Source organism: Rutilus rutilus (assembly GCF_951802725.1).
Source record: "Rutilus rutilus genome assembly, chromosome: 5".
In the NCBI taxonomy this organism is placed as follows: domain Eukaryota; kingdom Metazoa; phylum Chordata; class Actinopteri; order Cypriniformes; family Leuciscidae; genus Rutilus; species Rutilus rutilus.
In genome coordinates, this window is record NC_140213.1 from 42411103 (window position 1) to 42438625 (window position 27523).

The following is a 27523-nucleotide window of genomic DNA, read 5'->3' on the forward strand; positions in this document are numbered from 1 at the left end:
TGTGAACAAAATGATGAGGGAAAAGCTCAGACTGTCATTTTAAACTAGATTAAAATGTGCATACAGAAAAATGCTTCACTTAATCAAGCCAGGCAATCATCTGCACCTTTTAAGCATGCAAACAGATGAGGTGAAATGGACAGTGAGGGGGGAAAATAGGGAATTTAGGTTAATTGGAAGACATAATCCCCAACAGACAAGGTGCTTGGGCCTTTGGATTAAGGAGCTCTCTCATAGTCTCTAATGGAAACTCTACTTGCCATATGGCTGTCTGAGATACAGGGACATCTGAAGCCGGCTGGACAAACAATATATGTTACCTTGAATCGTGGTTTATAATAAAACATGCCACTGACTCTACAACTGCTTTGAAATATTATGACATGAGACCCCATGTTATGTGTACATTTACATTATACAGATCAGATGAGTTCAATATTTTAAGGCAAAGAGAGCCATAACTGAAGTGTCAGAGCCTTAGGAATGGATCAAGTACATGACATTCACTGCTGAAATTCAAATAGGACAAGCAACTTGAAAAGAAAACAGTCAAACCATTGGAAATCCAGGATAATTGTATTCATAAGCCTTGAGTTTCGTCTCTGAAACTCCCTTCCTTTCCAACTGGTTTTTAAAAAACTGTTTGGGGATTTTACATTTGGCAGAGAATATTACAGATTTAGCAAGGTTTTCACAGTATGTGGCAATCTTGAAAGATTTGAGCTCATCAAATTGATAAAAAAAACATCAGTCTTTCTTACATAAAACACCAATTTTATTTAAATGTTCATTCTTTCAAACAGTAAGTCGCTTAGTCATCAGCTTAGTGACTATTCACAGAGCTCCACCACAGCTGTTCAAGTGCCATTTTAAGGCCCAGGTTAAACAAGAAGTCAGTCCTGTGGCCTTTGGTTAATCTTCCTCTTGCCATAAACAGTGCCGGCAGCCTCTGGAGAATGCAGAAAGCAAATAAAAATCTCTAGTGTGTTTCATCTTTAGAGACAAATCCAAGATCAACATTCTCAAAGCTGCATATAAAGTCACATCCGTGTACCTATACTGAATAGTTCCATTTAAATTTGATGCACTAATGCTGATAAATTAAATAGTGCAATCATTTTTAGTTTATCTCTCACGTAACAAACTGCATACTTTAAAGTTTATAGATATATAAATGTTATTGTTGCCAGTCAAGTGTTGTTGATTGATTGTTGTTTTAAAAATGTATTTGAGTGGAAAATAATCATGCATATGGACATTGAAAATGCTTGTCTTGTCTTGAAATTATGCATGGCTCATTGATGTCTCCTTTACACTTGGCATGTTGCAAACCTGGAAAAACCTGTTCATGTGTTCACACACAGTAGGTTATCTTCGGTCAATGCCTGTTCTCCTCATGAGGATATGGTATATGATTTTCTTTTTACCTTTGCTCAGTATCTAAACAAATACCCGTTAGAATTTTGTTCTGCCAATATAAGTAAAATTGCATTAGAATGATATCTACACTACCATTCAAAAGTTTGGAGTCAGTAAGTTTTTTTTTTTTTTTAAGCTACACTTTGTAATTTTTTAAAGTTGATTCTTAGCAAAAAAACACTTTGTTCTTTCAAAATGACATGTGCTCATTAAAGGGTTAGTTCACCCAAAAATGAAAATTCTGTCAGTAATTACTCACCCTCATGTTGTTCCAACCCCGTAAGACCTTCGTTCATCTTCGGAACACAAATTAAGATATTTTTGATGAAATCTGAGAGCTGGCTCACTCCTCCATAGACTTCTAGGTGACCGAAACTTGCTGGCCCAGAAAATGTATTAAAGAGATCGTTAATATAGTCCAAGTGACTACAGTGGCTCAATCTTAAGTATATCAAGCGACGAGAATACTTTTTGTGCGCAAAAACAACAAAAATAACGACTTTATTACACTATTCATTTCCTTCTATCTGGGCCTCGAGTGAGTTCATGTAGTGCTCAACACAGACGCGCTGCGCAAAAACACTACATGAACTCACTCGAGGCCCAGATAGAAGGAAATGAATAGTGGAATAAAGTTGTTATTTTTGTTGTTTTTGCGCACAAAAAGTATTCTCATCGCTTTATAAACTTAAGATTGAGCCACTGTATTCACTTGGACTATATTAATGATCTCTTTAATACATTTTCTGGGCCAGCAAGTTTCGGTCACCTAGAAGCCTATGGAGGAGTGAGCCAGCTCTCAGATTTCATCAAAAATATCTTAATTTGTGTTCCGAAGATGAACGAAGGTCTTACGGGGTTGGAACAACATGAGGGTGAGTAATTACTGACAGAATTTTAATTTTTGGGTGAACTAACCCTTTAATGTGTAATTACTTCTACCAACTAATCAAGTATTCTCGTAAGCGTAGAATCTGCCATTTAGAATACATACGAGCGAGTCGCTCGAATGGCGGCAGCCATGTTGCGCCTCCATCTTGAAAATACATTAGCCAAAGAGGGACATACCTGGAAATTCAAGCTTCGCCTTTCGCGTTTTTACACTCAGTGGCACCGTGACGAATGCAAGAGGGAGATTACTCGCGACTGCCGGCAGATTTGAAATAATACGGCCACCGTAAGAGTTAAAACGCCCTCGGAATGGGAGGGGCTAGAAAGTAATATTCAGTTGGTAGTCATAAACAATTTCACCGCTAGATGGGAGAAAATCCTACACAGTGTAGCTTTAAGAAATAACTTTTATTCAACAAGATTGCATTTAATTTATAAGAAGTGATAAAACATAGCTACAATTTACAGTGGGTACGGAAAGTATTCAGACCCCCTTCAATTTTTCACTCTTTGTTATATTGCAGCCATTTGCTAAAATCATTTAAGTTCTTTTTTTTTCTTCATTATTGTACACACAGCACCCCAAATTGACAGAAAAACACAGAATTGTTGACATTTTTGCACATTTATTAAAAAAGATAAACTGAAATATCACATGGTCCTAAGTATTCAGACCCTTTGCTCAGTATTTAGTAGAGGCACCCGTTTGATCTAATACAGCCATGAGTCTTTTTGGGAAAGCTGCAACAAGTTTTTAACACCTGGATTTGGGTATCCTCTGCCATTCCTCCTTGCAGATCCTCTCCAGTTCTGTCAGGTTGGATGGTAAACGTTAGTGGACAGCCATTTTCAGGTCTCTCCAGAGATGCTCAATTGGGTTTAAGTCAGGGCTCTGGCTGGGCCATTCAAGAACAGTCACAGAGTTGTTGTGAAGCCACTCCTTCATTATTTTAGCTGTGTGCTTAGGGTCATTCGGCCCAGTTGGAAGGTGAACCTTCGGCCCAGTCTGAGATCCAGAGCACTCTGGAAAAGGTTTTCGTCCAGGATATCCCTGTACTTGGCCGCATTCATCTGAAGACTGGAGTAATGATGCTGGAAAAATTCAGCTTTGCATCACAGGAATGAATTACATTTTAAAATGTATTGAAAATAGAAAACAGTTATTTTAAACTCTAATAATACATCACAATATTTTGCTCGAATAAATGCAGCCTTGGAGAGTTCTTTTAATAAAACCTGAAAAAAATCTTACCAAACCCTAAACTTTTGAAAGGCAGCATACTTATATTGGAAGAATATTTCTCTTTATACAGTATTTATTACGAAATATGTTTATATTGCATTATATTGTAAGTAAAAAACAACCACAATAGCAAACAGTCCCTGAAGTCCTCTTATTGGTGGACGCATTCATGGAAACGGTATTATGGGACGACGTGATGAAGTCATTAAGAAGCTTACAGACGTTGGGGCAGATTAGATTTTGCTCTTCTAATCCAACAGATTATCACTGCACACAACTCTACTGACCAGTAGGGCTTTACGTTTCAACACAATTCTCATGCATTGATCATTTCTTGCATCCTTCGATACTGAATCAACAAATTCATTGCAAAACATAACAACAAGGACCATTTTACGAGATCTGCAGGAAATGGACTGGCCACAGATGGGATTTATTTCATGCAGCGATGCATTTCCATGCTAATTCTATTAGAGTCCATGTGGACGTGACGCTTTAGAAAATACTACACGCTGTCACTAATGGATGCAGGTGATCATCGGCTTGGCAGTTGAATAGCAGCGACATCAATTTCTACAAACCTGGCGTGTGGCCTGTGCTAGAAAGACATTCAGCACTTTTAGGAAGAGATAAATGGTATCCATAGCACCGTGTGGGGACATGGAACCAGAAGCTGGAGAACTGGAGGAGACAACATTGGAGTCTGAAATGTTTGTAAAATCAGTTGGGGACAAAGAGGAGGAGAGCGAAGAAGGTATTTTGCAGCCCTGGCAGGAGCTCCAAGAACCAATCATGGAGCTGCAGAGAATGAATATCACAGTAAAGGAGGATGAGAAGAAACCAATGGACGACGAAGAGGATGAAGAAGGAAGTGAGAAGAAAGATGAAAATGAAGAGGTAGAAGAAATGAAGTGTGCTGAAAACTTGAGCACAGATGCTAATGACTCCAGCAGCGACCCAACCAATGAGCCCATTCCCTCAAATACTCCCATCAGCCCACCTGAGAACAATGATTCAGACACAGAGGACAGGAGAAAACTGACAAAGACTCCCAGCTTTGGGAAATCAGTTCGGTTTAAGGACATTGAAGTGGAAGAAAGGGACAGCTCAGATGACTCTCTTTTTCCAGATTTTGACAATGAAGAGTGGACCAGCACCAGCTTTGAGGAGCTGTTTCTGGCAGACGACTGGAAGGACGTCACAGGTATGTCCACAATGACATATTTGTTTAGTCTGAAACAAATAAAACACTCAAGCCATCCAATTTGTTATCAGAATATCATTGAAAATCCCCCAAAACCTGTATCTTTGCTACATCTGTATCTGCGCTAAATGCCTAACATGCCCTACTGGCATTTTCACAGTGACGCCAATGCTTACCTTTTAGTGAAAAGTTCTTAAAATAACCTTTTTTTTGTCTTAAGCTGTGGTCACATTTAACACTGAGAGAAATCCAAGCATTTCAATAGGAATCAACGCAATCAGGAATTACGTGGGTGAAATATTTCCCTACGCAGAATTTGCAACGGGTTCAAGTTGGTCACGCAGATTTGTCTTGTTGACCAACAGAAAGCTGCTTGGTTGGAAAGTAAGTGACTTCTATGGGAGCTGTACATGCTTCATACAACAATACAGTATTGACAATAAACAATGGACCTTTTTTTGTCCACGAAATTTCAGTAGAATTTGTGTGAAGAACATTTTAATGATCTGAAGAGCATTCCACTATAAAGAACATTTTGTTCAATGGAAAGCTCCATGGATGTTAAAGGTTCATCGATTTATCCAACCATAGATGCCAACAAAGAACCACTATTTTTAAGAGTGTATGATATACCAGTATTGCTGATATGATGTTTTGGATGTTGGTCTACACCATGTGATGTTGCTGTCCCCAAAAATCTCCTTAAAGGGTTAGTTCACCCATGTCATTTCCAAACTATAAAACTGTCTCTGTGTTTTTTGTTCAAACAGCAGAGTTCAGTGTTGTTTTGGACCCCATTGACAGTCATTATATGGACAAAAACAGTTATTTTGTTGTACAGGTTTGAAAGTAAATAATAACAGAATTTTCCTTTTAACTAGCACCTAGTTGAAAGGAAAAGGTTACTAGCTTAGCCAGAAAGACACCACACTAAGAACATCCACCACACAGTTTTACACTATTGCTTCAGGGTCTTGTTGATCTCTTTCCCCTCCCCCGTTTTCACTCCACTACCCCAACCGCCTGTAGATGACCGCCTGCTCAGGAAGAAGGTGTTACAGGCCAGTCCCGAGAATGCCATGACCCCGGCTTGGGGCCAAGAGGTCACGCTAAAAATGCAGGGTGTGCTAGAGGATAGGACTGTGGTGGAGAAAGACTGCAAGCTGGTCTTCGTTATCGGAGAGGGAGATGTCAACCAGGTGAGACGCAGACAGGCAAAGGAAGGGCAACCACACACACACACACGCACAGGAAACTCTGGAACACCTGCCTGCATCTTGTCTATCACCTCGCACCTGCTGCCTGCAGAGTTTTCCATAGGGATTAACCTGTGTTTTCACATGTTGAGTTCTGTATGTGTTTACTCAAGGCTGGGAAAACGTCACCTCCTTGCTGATTCACTTTTCAGTGGAAAGTTAGTAAGGTCAATCTTGTTTGCCAACACTGTATTAAGACCTTGAAGACTGCAAATAAGCGTCGTTTTCTTAAGTTATCTTGTTGAGACTAAATCTAGATATGTACAGTAAAATCTATACAGTATGTATTATCTGAAGTTTAAAATGTGCCCGTTTTGCGTGTATAGGCCTTGGAAGAGTGCACCCTTTCAATGAAGCAAGGGGAGATTGCTTTACTGCTTGCGGACTCACAATACACCTATGGACTCCTGGGAAGGTAAGAGAGAAATATACCTGTGTTATTTGTCCAATAATGCACACACTGACTGGGTTTTGGACTAAAATACAAGCAAGTTTTTTGAAAGGTGAATTTAGGATTTAACATTCTGTCATAAGTACGGGAGGGTGTAGAGCACAGCTCAACGGGTCTCTTGTGACATCAGTTTGAAAAAGTCAAGTGGTTCCCATCCTCACAGGGTGGGACAGAGTCCTTTTATACCTGTTACTCTCAGGGCTAACGGTCTGTCCCCAGTAGCTTGTTAAATGAACCATGAACAGCAGCAGATGGCTTTCCCAAAACACCATTGAGGACGTTCAGGAACCCCTCCCTATATCCTCTTAATTCTTTAACTATAGGCCATCATTTTGTTTAGTTTAACCACTTGCTTCACTCACTGATTTACATCGTGAGGGTGAAAACTCACTAAAATGTGAGTTCAGTTTTACTTGCGTGGCTGATGGGTATCTTTTCAGAAGTAAAGAGGGAAAAACAGTGATGTCTGAATCAGCACATTCCCTGGAATTTGTGACACATACATCAGATGACTGACCCCTTATTAGGCATCCCCACACATCTGGTGATATAAATATAAATAAGAAATACTGTACATGCAGTAAGTGACCAACATAAATATAGAAGATAATAAAGAAAAACTATATATATATATATATATAAAAAAAAAAGGTTTCATGGTTTCCAAAAAAAAACAAAAAAAAAACATGATACTTTATATATAAAGTATCATGTTTTTTTTGTGGAAACCATGAAACCTTTTTTTTTAATGTTTGATGAATGGAAAAGTCAAAAGAACAGCATTTATTTGAAACAGGCTTATTTAAACAATAAAGTCTTTACTGTCACTTTTATTAACCAATTTAATGCTGAATAAAAGTATTATATGTGTGTGTGTGTGTGTGTGTGTGTGTGTGTACTGACAATAATATACTTTTATATACATATTAATATAATGCTTTTAGACATTTAGTAAATGAAATAGGCTAGTACTGAGAGGCTAGTACTGTTATAAATACCTGTTTCATTTTCCATGTGCGTACTTTGTATTCACATGTTCACAAAGTAAATCCATGCATGTAGATAAGCAGTGAACGGTCATGTGTTTTTCAGAAGACGTTCCAGAATTAGAGAATTTCCATTGTGAATCGCCTTCAAATCAATTGCACGGGTAACCATGTGCTGTTTTTGCCTTTAGTTCAGAGGGTATTTCAGGCATGAATTTACTTACTGCAGATTTACTCGTAAGCACAAAATGACCAGAGATTGCCCAGAGATCTTGGGGGAACGGGAGTTTGGGGTCATGTTGTTGTTCTCGTATCATGATTGTGGTCTTGAGCTTTGGCCTGTTTGTATGCTAACTACACAAGCGCACGTGTGTCTGTGTGTGTGTGTGTGTGTGTGCAGTGCATGAGAGGGCTCATGAGTGATCGTTAGCTCTGGCTTGTAGCAGTGCAGACCCAAGGGCTGAAGGGACATGCTCCTATGTGATTCTCTCTCTTTGGCCCTGTTATGAGTGGTGTCCGCTGGGAACTAGCAGTCGTGAGAGGCAGACCCATCCACAGTTAATGGTTGTTTTGATGCTACTGATTAGGACTGTGAGCGGCAAACTTAAATTTAGCCCTGGCCCAAAGGTAGACCTCACAGGATTCTTGCCAGCAGTTAAAAGGATGACAGCAAAGCCACTGTGACAACATCTCCTCCCATGGCACTGAATAGGTACAACGCACACACGCACCTACACACCAACAATGCTTCCCTAAATGCAGCTGCGTTTAGCAAAGGTGCTAAAAGTATACACTTAAAAATAAAGGTTCCATAAGGGGATTTGGTTAAGGATTTAAGATAAGGATTTATTGAGTCCACATGTCATGCAAACAAGAAACTATGCTTTTAACTACAGAGTGAGAGCTGTCATTCAAACCACACAATTTTGCGATGCTGTTTGCAAAACACAGACTCGTTGAACTATGTTGATAACGACGGAACTTGCGACCATTGGCTAATGATGCTTTCGGGAAATGCACCCTAGAGCCGTACTGACAGACTGGGAAGAGAGGTTCTGCAACAATGTCAAATAATGTTTTTTTTGAACATTCAAGCATGAAAAACCTATTCTAGTAGACCCCAAAATCAAGACACTGTAAAAGGGCATAATATGGCTTCTTTAATAATCTAAAGAACTGTTTTCCACCATGAAGAACCTTTTGTGGAATGGAATGTTTCCATGAATGCTAAAGGTTCTTCATGGAAAACGGTTCCATTCCTCAATAAAGAACCTTTACTTTTAAGAGTGCATACATACAGTGTAAAAAATGATCATGATTTTAATGGTAAAACACTGTAAAAATGCTACAGTGAAAAACTGTTAATATAGGCTAACAGAAAGTTTCCGTACTATAAACGGTGAATACCTGTGTTAGATCTAACCATACATTTAATGTCATTTTACAGTAAAATACTGTTAAATTTACCGTTTTTGGAAGTGAAAAAGAACAAGGCATTGTATAATTTACAATGAAAAAACGTAAATTGACATTCGCACAATTTTCTGCGTAACACTTCACATTTGGTGTTTCTTTTCATATTTTTTATTCGTTTTTTGTACATTAGGGTTTTATGTTACATTTAATGTTTTTAAATTCATGTTTATTGCATTTCATGTGTGTTACCATGATGGTTTTTATGGTTTGTGTGAATGACACTGTGCATCAGCTTCTAAATATAAGTATTAACTTTGTCAGAGTGTGGAAATGCTGTTTGTGATGAACTTTGATTCATCATGTGACTCTCATCACCTCTGCAATTGGTGGTTGTCAGTGTATTACAATGGTACAAAATAGATATTAGTACTTCAATAGATTGGTAAATTAACATTATATCAGATAATGAAATAAAAAAAAATTACTGTAAATTTAAGTTAAATCTGTAAAACCAACAAAGTTGCTACCGTATTTTTTACAACCTAAGCTGCCAGTTTTTTACCGTAAATTTCCCAGAATTTTTTTTACAGTGTAGGTTTGAACTACCCAATATACTTCTACTATCTTAAAAAAGTGAACAGGATAATACAACCAGGCGCTGTTAGATATTCGAGAACTGAGCCTGATAAAGCCTTCTTTGACAAAGAACTAAAAAAAAAACAAAAAAAAACCATCACCTCCAACATGTTTTCTTATTTGACAACTGTGACGGCTTGTCAAAGTGGCAGTACGGAAGATGGAGGGAGAGGAAAGTGGCTGAGAGGAAGCTACTGAGGTAAGAAGAGAAAAAAAGAAAGAGTTAAAAGGAGCATGAAAAAAAATCTAATTTAGTTTCTCTCCAGTGGCTGTGGCACGTATTGACTGAGCCCTGTCGGTAGCCTGTTACAGACAGCGCTGTCTCCACCAAGAGCACTTCACAGCTTTTTGTTGGAGCCGACAGCAGACAGACTGATTCAACTGACTGTGATTGGAGTCGCAGCGTTGTGTAGAAGAGTGCTGTTTCTTTCCGTCTCTAATGCATGCATCAGTGGCTTATTAGTTATGGAACAGCAGGTGACTATTTTCTCATTAATGGAGGTGTATCAAGGTTAAAGCACACCCATGTTGATCTCCCGAAGAAAAGCACATTAGAGAAACCAAGCGACTCTGATCACATCTCAATATTGCAGATAGTTTCCAAATGTGTGAGGACATAGACTGGACCCCTTTAGTCACTGACCTGTAGGCATACAAATAAAAAAGTATCTCTTAAGCTTTCAACAAATACCAAGATCAACAATATTATACACAAAAATACAGAACTTCGTACATTAATGTTATAGGGAGTGTTGTTATTGTTAACTAAACCTATTAAAAATAGTTTTCGGTAATTGAAATAAAGCTGAAATTGAATAAAATATAAATAATAGATACAAAAAACTAAGAAACTAAGAGAAGTTTCCCTTGTAACTAATTTAAATATAAAAGTTGAGGTGGAAGTACTATTACTAAAATGTAAAAATAAATAAATAAAAGCTAAAAATCAATAAATATTACAAAAGGACATTAATAATAATAATAAAATTAATATGAATTAAACTAAAATTAAAATTAAAACTTAACATATAAAAAATAAAAGCTATTTCAAGAATGAATACTATAATAGTATATGAATAATAAAAAATACTAATACTAATATAATAATAAGAAAACATTTACAGTGGCTCAAAAACAAGGATTTTTTTCCCCTACCAGGCCAGAAGTATTTATTTTAACAGCCAACATTTTTTTTGGCGGCACCACAAAAAGACAAACTATTTATTTATTTATTAAATGTTGTTTCTTTACTAAATGTTTTATCCATTACCCCCATAGACCATCCTTATTGTTGAACCCTGATGTGATGGGCCATTCACTATACGCTAAGTAATGCATAGTAGCCTTTAAATTCCTGTTTATTGTTTTATACGTGAATTATGATGTCATTCTAGAGCAGATGGCAGAGGAGATGATATGTTTACTGCAAGCTAAGAAAAAGTGCTGCTGGTGTTTGTCGAAAAGCCCTCCAATCACATTCAATTTGTTGTGACTCACCGCCACCATTTAATTTATGTTTGGCATTTGCATAGAATATGCCAAAGACAGCGGTGATACAGAAATCCCAGACCTTTTTAAAAATGCTCCTAATATAAATGAGTCACGCATTTTGCTGGAAAACACGATAGCAGATCACCGCTCACCCCCTCACCCTCCATCACACAAACACACATTGTTGCTTTCTCACTAACACACACTAAAACCACACATAGATAGACAAACACACCCTCAGTGTGAACCCCTCGCTCCTCTTTTCTCTCTCTCAAGCTTTTATCTGTATACTTGCCGGAATCCAACACCCCCGACAGATAAACATGCTGGACATGGGCAAATAATAAATTAGTGTGTGAGCCGAGTACAAAAGTTCTCAAGCCAAACAGAGCCGTGTGTGTGTGTGTTATGGCAGAAACACAATGCTGTCTTCTCCAGCATGTGCGGAGACGAGGACCACCTTCTTATTGGTCTTGGCGGAGGGACTCAATGAGCCGTGCTAGAGAGGAAAGTGTGTATTTACTCGGACATCGAGACATGCCGTAAAATTTAATGAACAAACCCCAGATGGCTTGGGATGAACTGGAGTGGATCACTAACAAAAATATCAAGCTGAAATTGTCTCATAAAAAAACATGTTGTATTCATGTTTAAAAGCAAAACCCAGTCCCTAAATGACCCCTAACAAGCTCAGTGCTCACAGTGGAAGATCCAGTCAGCAAATATACAGGCATAGTGGACGACTGGGATTGAACATAAGGAGAGCCAAAGGTCACTGGACACCTTAGCTCTTGCATTATGGCCTTTTCAGGGAAAAGCTATAGTTAACTACGGTAAAGCTAAAAACAAATCCTTACCACATGCAAGTTAGCTTGGCATTAAAGGTAACTTAAAAGTGAGCCTCACTCAAATCCTCATCTAGAATTAAAGGAATAATTTAGGTTCAAGTTAAGATCAGTCGACTATAGAAGCTTGTTTCCGCCACAGAATAAAACATTTTAAAAGATAATTGCGACTTTTTATCTCACAATTGCGAGTTTAGATCTCACAATTCTGACTTTATTTCTCAAAATTGTGAGATATAAAGTCAGAATTGCGTGTTATAAAGTCAGAATTGCGAGATATAAAGTCAGAATTGCGTGATATAAAGTCAGAATTGTGAGATATAAAGTCAGAATTGCGTGTTATAAAGTCAGAATTGCGTGTTATAACAAATATAAAGTCAGAATTGCGTAATATAAAGTCAGAATTGCGTGATATAAAGTCAGAATTGCGTGTTATAACAAATATAAAGTCAGAATTGCTTGTTATAAAGTCAGAATTGCGTGTTATAACAAATATAACGTCAGAATTGCGTGATATAAAGTGAGAATTGCGTGATATAAAGTCAGAATTGCAAGATATAAAGTCAGAATTACGTGATATAAAATCAGAATTGCATGATATAAAGTCAGAATTGCGTGTTATAACAAATATAAAGTCAGAATTGCGTGTTATAAAGTCAGAATTGCGAGATATAAAGTCAGAATTGCGTGATATAAAGTCAGAATTGCGAGATATAAAGTCAGAATTGCATGATATAAAGTCAGAATTGCGTGTTATAACAAATATAAAGTCAGAATTGCGTAATATAAAGTCAGAATTGCGTGATATAAAGTCAGAATTGCGTGTTATAACAAATATAAAGTCAGAATTGCTTGTTATAAAGTCAGAATTGCGTGTTATAACAAATATAACGTCAGAATTGCGTGATATAAAGTGAGAATTGCGTGATATAAAGTCAGAATTGCAAGATATAAAGTCAGAATTACGTGATATAAAATCAGAATTGCGAGATATAAAGTCAGAATTGCGTGATGAATTGCGATATAAAGTCAGAATTGCGTGATATAAAGTCAGAATTGCGTGATATAAAGTCAGAATTGCGTGTTATAACAAATATAAAGTCAGAATTGCATGTTATAACAAATATAAAGTCAGAATTGCATGTTATAACAAATAAACAGTCAGAATTGCGAGATATGAAGTCAGAATTGCGTGTTAAACCAAATATAAAGTCAGAATTGCGAGATATGAAGTCAGAATTGCGAGATATAAAGTCAAAATTGCGAGATATAAAGTCAGAATTGCGTAATATAAAGTAAGAATTGCATGTTATAACAAATATAAAGTCAGAATTGCATGATATAAAGTCAGAATTGCATGTTATAAAGTCAGAATTGCATGTTATAACAAATATAAAGTCAGAATTGCATATCATATAGTCAGAATTGCGTGTTATAAAGTCAGAATTGCATGTTATAACAAATATAAAGTGAGAATTGTGTGTTATAAAGTCAGAATTGCGAGATATAAACACGCAATTCTGAGAAAAAAAGGCAGAATTGTGAGATAAAACGCCGCAATCATCTTTTTTAATTTTATTCTGTGGCGGAATCAAGCTTCCATAGACAGCACCTGTGGCATGATGTTGACCATGACAAAAATGTATTTCCATTTGTCCATCCTTTTCTTTAAAGACGGAAATTCAAATGTTCAATTCATTTTCTAAATGCATCTTATTGTGAACAGGTCATCCATGCAGTTTTCTTCTTCTTTTTTTTTGTCATAACTGACATTCTGGTGACATATTCCGGACTTCTCCAATTATTTCATCCTCATAAACAATGAACTTCTTACAATCAACTGCCCTACATTTTTTTTCTTTTTGAATGATCTGTTTGACTTGGATGTGCGTCACATGGAAGAAATGATCGTGCTACTTCCCTTATGTTGCAACAAAAAACAAAAAAGCAAAGATCTGGGTTGCAGTGAGGCACTTATAATAGAAGTGAATGTGAATCTGTAAATGTTAAAATACTGACTGTTTCAAACTGTAATTCTTAACCTTTTCTGAGGAAAGTTCCTGTACATCCAATTTTAGTGTGTTGCCATAAAAACTCCTTTATTCCTAAACCCTAAAATGACTGTAAATGACCATTTTTACAGCTCAAATAATACACTTCACAGAAAAAGTAATGTAAGTGCTTTTATACAATTATAAGCTTCACATTTCTGCTTTTGAATCCTCAAAAAAGTGCAGATTTATTTCCACATCACCTTGATGATAAGTGAAAGAAAAGGAGGGAAGAGTCGAGATATTTTTTATGCTAAAAATAAACATTATAGCACATCACAAATACTGTTGAGCTTAACTTGTACTGAACCTGGAATATTACTTTAATTATAAAAATCGACTGTACTGTTTTCAGTTTATTGTCTTACTGTCAGAAATTTGTTGACTTTGACCTGAACAAATCTGACGGAAAATGATGAAATCAAAGCTTTTGCATTGATTCTCCTTGTTTTTGTCATTTAGCTGTTAGCATATGCTAACGATTTGGGTTTTATTCAGCTCTGTCAATCTCTAACAAAGCTGTAATATCATCATTAATCACGATGAAGCTCTTCCACTCTTATTGTAAAACACCTAAACTTGGCATTCTTAAGAACACAAGTCTTTGTTTACACAAATTCCTACCTCAGAATGACAGAAGAGGTGCAAACAGATTGTGCTCTTCAGCAAACATGTTGTGAGCTGTGGGTGTGTGAAATGAAGACGTCTCTCCTATCATCTGAACGTCTAATTGTGTGATGAGGATTTTGTGATAGAACTGTATGTGCCATTGATAAAAATCTTCCGGCTGCACTGACATATGACACATTCTGTGCTCGCACGCACAATCGCGCACACACACTCGTACTCGCGCGGCCAAGTGATGAGTCTGTTCACAGCATGGCTTTTAAATCAACACACACAGCTCTAGGTTGTGGTGACTGTTAGCGGGCCAAATCATGAGAAAGAGCAGAAGAAAAGAACTGGCAGTAACTTCTATCTCACACATAAAAATGACTCAGCAATTCAAATGGACAGATAAAAGACTACAAGTATCAAACATCTGTTTTGGCAAAACCAATCTTGTGCTCCATGCAGAAAGACACAATGGAAATACATACAGTTATACATTGTGATCTGATTAGTTAATGGATTAGCTAACTTGACTAACAATAAGAAATGTGTTTTGACAGCATTATTAATATTTTTTTCATGTTAACTAATAAAACTGATGTTAACAAATGAAACCTTACTGCAGTGTTATCGACTTTTCTCGCGATTGCAACTTAGTCCAATGTGACTTTAAATCACAATATTTATTTTCATTCTATTTTTAACTCTGAGGTGAAAAAAATTAATCTGTTCCTGTGTGGTGAACGTGATACAACATGTTCCTGGATCAACATCTTTATTGATCCTGGAACAACATACCAATTAACCAATCAGGTTTGAGTGACAAGTTTACAGAGTATGTCAAGTTTAGGCTTACAGCCAGGGTTCAGTGCTTCTACATCAGTGTTATTCACTTATCATCATTTACCTCTAATTTTAGGGATAAGTTATGGGTAGGGTTAGGTTTAAGGGTAGGGATAGGGTTAGGACTACATTTTTGGACAGGAATTTTGTTCCAGGATCAACAAAATATGTTTTACTTGGCAAATCACGGTGACCGTTTATTTGTATGTTTAAGTGGTTCATAAGTGGGATGTGTGAATGTGACACTATTTCACTCATGTATCAGTGAATCTGTGTGTGTGTGCGTGTGCATGTGTCTCAAAGAGAGAGAGAACTTGAGAAATTGCATGACTCATGGTGAGTGACCAATCACTGCTGACGTGCAGCCCGAGAGCTACAATGCATTGTTATGAAGAACTTTTGAGAATACTGCCAGGAAGCCTATTGGCTCAACATCAACATGCAAATGTATGTGTGTGTGTGTGTGGTTCAGGAACACCGGCCTACGTTATGAGGACAAAATGTCCCCCTAATGATGGCAATATATCCGAAATTCTTGTCCTTGCGGTAAAACATTTTTGGTCCCCATGAGGAAAGCAGCTTATAAATAATACTAAGTGATTTTTTTTTTTTTCAATGTTGAACGTTTTCTGTGATGGGTAGGTTTAGGGTTAGGGGATAGAATATGCAGCTAAAAATCATCATTATGGAAAGTCCCCATAAGACACAAAAATGCGTGTGTGTGTTTTAGCTTTTACGGTTTGCAAGCAATACTGCAGTAAAATGCATGCAAATATCAGAGGAAACATTGTCACTCAGTGTCATGTGTAGGTTTGGAAACGTTCCAACAGCAGGTTCATGATAAGGGCTGTTAGCAGTCATGTGATGTCTGAGATTAGGACTAGCTGGAACTCCTGTAGGAAAGTGAATCAGAGCCACTCCCAGCAGTCACGCTGCAGGCAGGTCAGAAACACATGGCATACACGTTCATGCATGTCTGAAAACACACAAACAGTGACGTCGGTTTCACTACAACTTGGATGGTGGTCAGTGAGCCACTGCTAAGGTCATTAACCTTAAAATGAAAAGGATTTTTGCCATATATATATATATATATATATATATATATATAAATATAAATATATATATATAAATTTTTTTTTTTTTTTATTCAATAATGGTGCAATCGTAGAACAGCACATTAATATGTGTGTCTGTGTGAACTGACTGGTTTGTGACTAGGAGCAGAGTCATGCATGCATTTTGACTATCAGCATAAATTGTGTTAGCTTGCAGCTTATTCTGAAACAAGAATTCATTTGTACCCACTGCAATCATGTTTTAAATTGAATTATTATAAAATGTGTGTAATTTTGTGTGTGTTGTGTTGCTGTGTGTGCATGTATACTGCTGTCTACATAAAATATTGCTTTTCAAGGACAATAAAGTAAAGTTCTGGTCCTACTTGCTCATCTAGACTGGGAAAGCTTGTTGACATGAAAAGTGAACAATCACTGTTAGTTTTACTCAAACACTCACACAGCAACATATGTATATGCCAGGCACCATTTTCATTCACCATTCATTTGATCAAAAATACAGTAATATAGTACCATAATAAACTAATTTATTCCTGTGAATTCTCAGCATCATTACTCCAGTCTGGAGCGTCACATGACCCTTCAGAAATCATTGTAATATGCTGATTTGCTGCTCAAGAAACATTTCTTCTTCTATTATTATCAATGTTGAAAAAGGTTGTGCTGCTTAATACTTTGTGAAAATCATGCAAATTGTTTCAGGATACTTTGATAAATAGAAAGTTCAAAAGAACAGCATTTATTTGAAATGAGGAATGTTTTATCTATTCATCTTTACTGTCACTTTTGATCAATTTAATGCATCCTTGCTGAAAAAATAAAATCAAACTGACCCCAAACTTTATACATATATACATATATATACATACATACATACATACATATATATATGTGCACAATGAATACATGTGCAACCTCATAATATAGGCTAAAAAAAAACAAGATATATCAGACCGTAACACATACAACACAATAACGTGGTACAAACGAGTCATTTTGAGTAGAACATGAACTCCATCACAAAAACAACTTGACTGCGACTTCAACAATAACAAGAGTAAATAAACTCAACTGTATTAATGATTCATGTATATTCATTTCAGAAAATTGCACTGGTGAACTATTACCCTTTTGATTGGGAATCATTAAAAGTTCAACATCACTTTTATGACTAGTGAGATCATACATTTTTTTATTTACTCCCCACCCAAATCTCCACCTGCGTTCCCCAAAAAAAAAAATCGTTGGACACGTGAACTGGACTGCATTCGCTCAGAGACAGACACCCACACGCAGATACAATCTCACTGCTGATAACAGACCTGTTCATCTCTCATATTGTGCTCTGACACGCGTCATAGTAAAACCTCATTTCAAAAAGAGCTGCAGTTTGACTGCAAATGTTCTGCGTAACATTCTTTTTTGTTCCACGTGAGACTAAACATTTGTTTAGAACGATCTTGAACAGTTTGCCTTCTGACTGACCTGTGCACGTGCAGCCCTTAATGTTTCTTTTCCCTTTTGTCTATTTGCTTGTGCTTGACTTGTTCCTGGTAACCTCAGCGTTATCATCCACATCAACTCCACATTCACAAGTAACCTGACACAGCTTAAACAAATTTTTGTTGGTTGTTCTGTATCTTATACATAATTCAAGGGTATTAACATTTTGACACTTATGGAGGACCAACACACCCATTCCATAAGCCTAACCTTTTTTTATGATTAAGTATTTCTCTGGTGCGAAACTGGTCATGTACACACTTCAAACCTTTGGGAGTGACGATCATGAGTGACTAAACAAAAAGAAAAGACTTACTATAGAAAATACAGCTGTCATTAACCCAAATTTTTGGTGAGTAAAATTATGTGGTTAGTGCTTTTGTGATTAAAGTCCCCTATTATGCTTTTTTGAATATTACCTTTCATGCAGTGTGTAATTTAGCTGTTTGTTAATGCAAAGTTTTAAAGTTTAAAGTCCACGACAAATGAAGCTATTGTCTCCTAAAAGGAAGAATTGAGTCTGACCTGCCGAAACTAGTCAACAAAAATTCCAGTCTTACTTCCTGTTACATATGCATACATAACAATGTAACAAATTTGGGTAATACTTTATTTTACAGTGTCCTTGTTACACGCGTTACATGTAGTAACTGTAGTAATAACTATGAATTATGCATAATTACATGCAACTAACCCTAAACCAAACCCTGTTCCTAACGCTAACCCTATACTAAGTACATGTAGTTAATTATTATTACTCAGTTCATAATAACACTTTAACACGGACACCTTAAAATAAAGTGTAGCCAAAATTTGCATAATGCTATAACCTATGGTCTTCATTGGCTGTCTGCAAAAAAATGTCTACTTTGACCCGGCCTCAAGCAATGGTAATCGTTTAATTTCTGACACGCGCTATAAGCAGATAGACCAATCACAACAGACTGAGACATCTGACCAATCAGAGTAGAGCAGGCAAGGAGGGGTTTAAACAGACTGAATCTTCAAACAATCTTTGAGAAATGAGGTAATGCATGTTATAAGAGAGTGTTTTTTAACATTTGCTACATGTAAATCTATTGTAGGAGATCTCCAAAACAAAATCAGGAACCTTTAAAATAGCATAATAGGGGCACTTTAACTAAACTTTGCATGCACAGAATGGGATTAAGCATTTAGAGGAGTGATAAGTGTATTTGAATGGTCTGTTGGCTGAATTATCTCTAATCTTCAGTAGGTCACAGTACTTGCAGAGTACTGTAACAGAATTTGCATGCATGTGATGACAGGAAGAAGACTGATGCTCAGTTATTATAAGCATGTTCATAATGTTATTCATGTGTGTAAGGCCAACCTGTGTACGGGTCATTGACGAATAAGGTTTTTAAAAGTGTAAAAAAAAAAATAGAATGGAGATATAACTATATTTGAAACCATTTTTTAGTTTACTTAGGTGTTAACAATAAGATTTTGTGGTTTGTACAATCAATTAACACTGTTTTTTGTAATTTTTTACAAGATGGAAAAAATTTGTCACCAAAAAAGTCATTCGGTTTAACCACTGATTTGAAAGTTAAAAACTGATTTGACATTGATGTTGAGATATTATATAGTGTGTACCACAGAAGAAATATGAAATAAAATGATCACTGATCTCATAAATGTAATCATTTATTGGACTACTCTAAACACTCCAACATATTCAAGTAAAACATTGCACAGGGAAAGGAGAAAAGGGGAAATGTAAAAAAAGAGCCTTATCTGCTTTATATTTGTATTATTGTAGTTCCTTTAGTTATTAAAAACAATATTATTCCATTTAAATATTTACTATATCGGTTTTACCGAATGACCTTTTGACACTTCAAAATCTTTAAAATACCTTTATATGTAGTAAAATATAATTAAAAACTTTTGGATTCAGTAAAATAGATCAAGTTGTACTACCTTACATACAGTACTTTGGATGTTATATATTTGTTTTTTTATTATTATTAAGGCCTTTGGACAAAAAAATGACCCGTCACGTCATTGACCCATACACAGAGCCATGTAAACACACAAAGCTATAGGAAATTTTTCATGGATTTCCTCTGTATTTATTAAAATAAAATATAATAATAAAATAAAATTATTTGTATGAAATTGTTTGTTATATATGTTTCTGCAAAAAACTTCCTGTGTTTTCTGTACAGCAATTCAGACCGATACTGCTGTGCAAATTATTTCAAGATATATCTTTTTTTAATTTACTGTGGTACCAATTATTTCAGATACTGTAAATATCACATTAAAATGGAAAATGCAGTCAGTTGCTTCACATGTCAGTCAGATGCTTTATTCCAGTCTAACTGGCCAAAATAAACTACAAAGTCGATTGGCTATATGTGAGACTAGGTGTTGGTAAATTTCCCTTGGTCAGAGATGTAAAGTATAAAGCTCAGGAGAGAATGGTGTTTGTGAAGTGACATAAATGAGATAACATCTTCACCATGACATAATATGCATTAGAACAATACACGTCAGAATAAACGTCAGAGCCCCTGAACCCTCACCACTTTCCAGCCCTCCTTACAAAAGATAAAGCGAAAAGAGCAGAAAAACAGACTGATGGTGTACATGTGGTGGCCTTGGAATCAACTCTTTCAAGGCAACAGAGAGAATCACCTCTCCCCAACACAGCTATGCTCTCTCTCTCTCTCTCTCTCTCTCTCTCTCTCTCGGGGCTAAATGGCACATCTGAGTGCCCAAATATACAGAGATAACAGGTTAGAGCAGCAGGTCTGTAGCTAATAAATGGCTTTTCTATGCATATAAATACAGACATGCAAACGACACTTTACTGAAAGGAAATATTGTTATTAAGGGATGTTCACGCACAAGTTGTTTCTGCATGCTGTCTGCACTATTTAAAAAAAAAAGACCATTTTAATTTGAATGATTCTGATAGTGACTATGATGAATATGTACCTAGTGTAATGACAAGAAACGTCTTTGTATTGAGAGCAATTCATGAGCAAATGACTCTTAAGAGCAGTGCTGTTATTGTTAAAGCGGGGCTCAGTAGTTTCGGGATTTCTTCGCTGTATTCTCGCTTTTTGCTCGCAGGTTTCTCTCTAGAGCTCCCCCCACAGCTTCGGAATAGATATTTGACAACACTGTGGTAAAAACTCGTTGGCGATTCTCAGACACCAGAGGCTAGCAGATCAACGACATCAAAGCAGATGGGACATTCTTTAAAACGTCTTCTTCATTCGGGTTCGAACAGCGTGAGGGAGCGCAACAATGACAGCATTTTAGCAGATTTCTTTTGGCCGTAAAGCTATTGTTTACATCGCGAGACCTGATATCACGCGATACTTCCTAACGCGGCGGCCGGCGGCCCGCCGGCTCAAAGTTGCAAGTGCGGATTTTCCGCTCACGGGCACCAGGGGGGTGCGAAACGACTACCATTCAACCCGAAATAAGTAATATAACCATTCAGATGACTCCGAGGCTGTTCAGTTAAGGTAAAAAAGTTACTTAGTTCACCTTTAACTAAAACTATTGAAAATATTTTTTGGAAACTGAAATAAAGCTGAAAGGTCTTCACGGCAACCCGTCAAAATAAAAGTTTGGTTTAACTTAAAGAAATTGTGACAGAAATATATTAATGTTGTACAGTAGAATTTAGCTATGTCTCAATGTAATAATAATACTGACACTCATAATAATAAATTGTTATTAAAACTTTATTTTTCAAAGGAATAATAAAATTTTTTTTCCATGTTTTCATTTTAACAGTAAGGCACTTTGTTTGACAAAAAAAGTTTATTTAATTTCATATGATAAAAATATAAATTAAATTAATGATTTTGCCTTCAAATGATTGCTAGAAAAATTTAAATACACAACACAATTTCTGGAGAGAATTTTTTTTTTTTGAAAAAAATCATAAATTGTGGTTTTTATTAGTTCAATTAATTAGACATGCTTTTTATAAAAATTGTATTAAACCATTAAAATGGAATCCAGAAAAAAAAACATTGGTAAAAAATAAAAAGCATTTCATAGGGCTCTAAACATGTAATTTTTGCTAAACTTTTAATATATTGTTGTTAAATTGTACATGATTTCAATTAATTAGACATGCTGTTTGATTACTAAAATTTTATTTAATTTAACCATTAAAGTTGACTGGAGTCCAATAAAATAAACAGAATTCGGGAAAAATAAAATGTATTTCATAGGGCCCAATAGAATTTACAGAATTAGCAAATAAAGAATTTCTTTCATATTTACGCAGAATGTACATTAATGAAATATACCCAAAGGAATCAGAATGGAATCTGATTGAATCAGGAGCTTGTGAATCATAATCTAATTTGATCAGAATTTGGAAATCTGTATCGATCCCCAACCCGAATGTACAAGTGTGCTAGACCGATGTCTTTGGTCATGGTGCATTTGAGGACGTCTTGTCAAATAAAAACATTGTTCAGTTTCTAGCACACAACATAACAGAGCCCTGGTTCTCTAAAAGCGTATATTTCTTTTGCAAATTCAAAGAAACATGGACCACATTTTTCACAGGCTTCAAAAAGTTTGTGCCACAGGACAGAAAGAGAATGTTGTCCTGGCGTGTGTTTTCATAGCTGGTCTCAATACTTCCTTGTGTTTCACATGTGCAAGCTTTGTTTGATTGAGGCTCACCATCTCAAGGCCACCCAGCTCACTACTTCATATGCATAATCATGTTCAGCTCAAAAACAAAAGCAGGAAATAAGCAACCCGTTTGACCAGATCCAAACATGCAAATGCACAAATTGATGTGCTCTGAGAGCATGCAAGCTTGTGTGAATGTGTGTGACGGCTAGTCTGGCGAGTGCGTCACACAGCAGTCTGGTGGCACTGTCTGAAGGCACTGGGCTGAGAGAGAGAGAGGACTCTATGTAATGCCACGCAGCGTCTCATCCCCCCCCCTTACACACTCACTTGCACAGACACACTCGACGGCAGTGTGACTCACTGAGACGTCAGATCACCGTCACTGGCCCTCAGCATCAGCACACATCCATCACAAAAAAAAAAAAAAAGATTACTACACACACACACAGACACAGACGCAGACACACACACAGTTTTCACTGTAATTTTAGATTAAGTTTTAGTCATTTTGTTAAAAATAAGTTTTGGTTGTAAAAACTAATTTGAATGAGTTTTTCATCTATTTAGTTTATCATGTTTAGTTTTAGTAAGTTTAGTACTTCAACTTATTTTATTTCTGTTCATTTCTAAGTTTTGTTCACATTCTTTACAATATTTCACCAATTTTTTTTATTTTTTAGCTTTATTCCAATTCCAATTTAAACGTAAAATGAATCGCATGACATACTGTTACCGTTATGTTCAGTTAGTTTCTGTTTCATTGGTCACATGTAATCCTTGTTCAGATTCCCACCACTGGTTTGTCTCCTTGGTTACCGTCATTATTAGTTCGTTTGTTTCAGCTGTGTCCTATTAATCATCTTGTTTGAGTTCCTATTTAAGTTGTACCCTCACGTTCATTCTCTGTCTGGTCTCGCTTACGTTTATGTGTGTTGCCACCATCTGTTTGCCTTTTGAATATTTATAATTAAACTCGTGTTGGAACTTTATTCTTCCGTCTGCCTGCAACCACTTGTGACATTAATTGGATACATGCAAACACAAATAAATGTTTTAATGTTTTTAAAAGAAGTCTCTTATGCTCACCAAGTCTGCATTTATTTGATCAAAAATATAGTAAAACTAGCCTGGAAATCCAGACCTAAATCTAAAAGATTAAAGGTATTGCGGAGGATTTTCTTTTTCCGGGTGGATCATCAAGACTATTGGTCCTCCTAGTTGTCAATCATTCTGGCCGTCGTACGTGCTCGTCCCTAGGTAGTTTTCTCTTTCTGCGCATGCACACTTTCAGGTGTATATGTGTGGTGAGCTACGGTTTCAGCCATTCATTGAAGCTTGCCCGTTCTCACCGGGGTTTTTTTTTCAAAATGTCAGAGGGTCGCAAGAGAAAAAGTGTCTACGAATTGTATGACAAGAAGAGAAAGGCCTCTGAAGAAAGAAACAAGACCAGAGTGTTTTTGGGAGAATATTTCACACGCTAAAAGCACAGGTTAGGCTTCCCACTGATGCCTCAGTTGCGAAGTTTCTACTCGACAGGTAAAGGAAAGTAGGCTTAGTAATTCCAATGTGTTCACATAGTATTTATTACACAAATGCAACAAGCTACTTCTCCATTGCAGATCATGTCTTCAGTCCTCACTCAATCGATCAGTATAATAAGTAAGGGCATTTGACATTTTGTCTTGCATGAATGTGAGTGTTTTTGGGAGAATATTTCACACGCTGGCGTGCGCTAAAAGCACAGGTTGGGCTTCCCACTGATGCCTCAGTCGCGAAGTTTCTACTCGACAGGTAAAGGAAAGTAGGCTTGTATGAGCCATGCCGACAGCAACTTGTAAACAGAGCGTGCACGAGGAGAACTAGGCTCGTGCATGCTCTCTCGTGCACACGTTTAATAGGCGTTCCCTCTCTGGAGCTGACAGAGTGTTGCGCATGTGCATTTTTTCAAAAAGTGGAGAGGGCGGTTCTTTTCTAAAATTCGGGAAAATCCTCCGCTATACCTTTAATGGTCTGGCATCGACTAATGAAAATCGCCCAGCTCGAGGGGCGGCACCAAGCGTGCATTTGAAAATCTCGCTGCACGCGATTGGATAACACTACGACCAATCACAACAATAAACCCCAGCTACCAGCAGAGCTAACCTTATTAGACATTCTCTGATTATACTCTTACCGTGTCCGGTCGGCGAAACAGCAAAAACGTCCTTCTTGCAAAGGAACGATTCGAGCGGCGTCGTCTGTTCCTGTTTTAGATAAAAAGCCAAGTCTAACTCGTTCATTGTAGCGGCCAAAGCCGTTTCAAACAACTGGTGTTCATCCATAGCCATCTTGCAATGTTTACTAATGACTTCGACGTCGCAGCGCTGTCGTCATCTCGCCTCTGGCCCGCCTATATCAGATAACCCCATGTGATTGGTGCAGCTCAGATCGAGGGGCATATTTAATGAGCATTATTATTCGACACCAGAGTAACTCGCTGAGCAAATTCAACTTGTGCTCTCGCGAGAACTCTGGATTGCCAGGTTATAGTAAAACAGTAATATTATAAAATTTGATTACAATTTAAAATAACTGTTTTCAATGTTAATTTATGCCAGGATTCTTTAACGAATATAACGTTTGGGGGCCAGTACGATTTCTTTTTTTAAATCATACCTTTAGTTACCAAGGAGGATGCATTAAATTAATCAAAAGTGACAGTAAAGACATTTATAACATGTATGTGCAAGTTAAGCTAGTTTAGAAGCACAGTGGCTGGCCCTATCAAAATCACAACATAGTGACCAGCTATCCTGGTCTTTTTAACAGGATCTTTCACGATCTCAGAAGTCTCGTGAGCTTGCTTGCTAGTGAAAGTTGCTCTCTGGAGACCTTGGCAATAAACGCATGCTACCAACTTGTGAGTGACCAGCTGTCAAGTTCAGTTAGACCCTAGCAATTGGAAGCCGTGAGCTCTTAAAAAAACGGGCCCTGCTGGTCCCATCGTTCCTACAGCGATCAGAGGAGGAAGAATGTGAGGGTCAGGCTAATAAGGCTTCTATAATTATCCTCCCAGATGTGGAGAGTTCCTCCTTGACAACCCCTGACACATCCCCTCATTAGCAGATAAGTGTGCAGACCACAGACAGAGGGAGAACACACTCAACCGAAAAATCAGAGCGATTTATGAGCTATTCAATGGTTGGATGCAAGACATTTTTTGTAACGTTAAATGTGCTAGAAATTCCAGAATACGTGTGACCAAAATGACCTCTCTTCTTCATTTTTATTAAGTCTAAAGACAGGTAGAAAACTTTAGATGTTTTCACAGGGGCAAGATTTACTATTCCCACTGGTTTCATTATTTTTCATAATGATATGGGTGATATTTCTTTTGATCATCATTTTTCTGCTACATTTCTTATCTTTTCATTAGATTTCATAAGTCAGAAGTCCGGAGTCATTTCAGAAGTCGCAGCAACGAGCAAGTGGTTTGGCTTTTTAAAAGAAAGGAAATTAATGTTTGATGAATATCGGTTTGGATGACATGCGTTTCCTTGTCAGAGTATCATACATTAAAGGCAGATCTGGTGGAGGCAAGCTGTGCTTTACTGTCACAAGGATTTTCAATCCTCTTTTGTCGGAATGAGAAATAACCGAAACGTCTTTTTCCCCAGACGCTGAGCGAGAGGAACAGAGAGAGACAGAGACAGTTGACAGAAGATGAGGGACAGGTTGCAGTGTTTCTGTGAGACAGACTATGTGTGAAGAAGGGATGATTCATTTCATTTAGAGCCATAATACTCATCTGTCTGATTTTCTTTTTTTCATCCCCTTCTCAAATGTTCGTTTTCTGAATAAGTCTGGAAACAATCTGGGAACAAAGTGGAAATCTATCAGATTAGATTGAACTGCACAGTGTGTTGAATCTTAATAATCATAATGAGTCACAATGCACATTCGTTTAAATAATAAACATTCCTATGAGCAATCGAAGAACAATACAACCTTTGTGTAGAATTGTCTTCCAGGCAAGCCAAATATAAAAGTTAATATTTATACTGCTGGTAAGAAACTCTCCAGACATGGTTAATGTTGACTAAAACCATCGCCATTGCCTCTAGCATGCATACTATTCAGTCTGTCATCAAGGCATCATTATTTAACTAAGCAAAGCATTATGAGCTACAAAGAATTTACTTATGTATACATGAACTCTTTGGACCAATTTCCATTTTCGCATTACCAAACACATTCTATGTTTATTGTGTCACATAATTGAAGGGTATATACAGTAATGACCTGTAATCAAATCTCTCAGAGCATTGCTTACAGAGTGAATATTATGGTAATTTCAGATAACGTCTGTAAAAGTGAAGTGTGTCATTTCTCTGCTACTAGTGTAACCAAATGTTATAGCTGTGTCCAAAATCTCAAACTGTCAACGTTACACACTGCATTTCATCAAGAAGTTACTTCTCAACTGGTAATGAAGTACGCATACAATACAGATACTACATACCGCGTCTGCCATGTTGTCTTGTCAAGTCAAGTCACCTTTATTTATGTAGCGCTTTTTACAATACAGATTGAAAATAATGCAACAAAGTTTGTTTCCAGAAGAAAATAATGTCACAATCCAGCAGGGAGGGTCGGCAGTTTTTTTCGAAAATGTTGTTTTCCAAATTTGTTTAAACTTTCTTTATATACCAATACATAATTAAAATGTAAGTACTCTGAAAAGGAGAGTATAAAAATCGAGTGTCTGTAGTCCTCTCAGGGCTGCAATAAACACAGCTACTCATTTCCATTCGGAACGAATGAAATGATTGGCTGGGCGACTGTCACTCTCCCTCGCTACCATGGCTACCACCCCTGCCGCTACAGGAGCTGCCCACATGCGTCTGACATGATGTCGCTACATGCACTGCGCTCCTCTCCGCTCGGCGCTGGCAAACGCGTCCTCCAGCT

General features: G+C 37.0%; 1 protein-coding gene across 1 annotated transcript in view; it reads left to right on the forward strand.

Annotated features, from left to right (window-relative positions):
- The first annotated feature begins 3822 nt into the window (after positions 1-3822).
- The window catches only part of fkbp16 (FKBP prolyl isomerase 16), a 45710-nt gene continuing 22009 nt past the window's right edge, over positions 3823-27523 (forward strand). Inside the window, exons 1-3 of the mRNA XM_084409270.1 lie at positions 3823-4757; positions 5787-5956; positions 6340-6428. Of these exons, the coding sequence (XP_084265396.1) occupies positions 4187-4757; positions 5787-5956; positions 6340-6428 (830 nt within the window). The 5' untranslated portion in view covers positions 3823-4186. The remainder of the gene's footprint in view (positions 4758-5786; positions 5957-6339; positions 6429-27523) is intronic.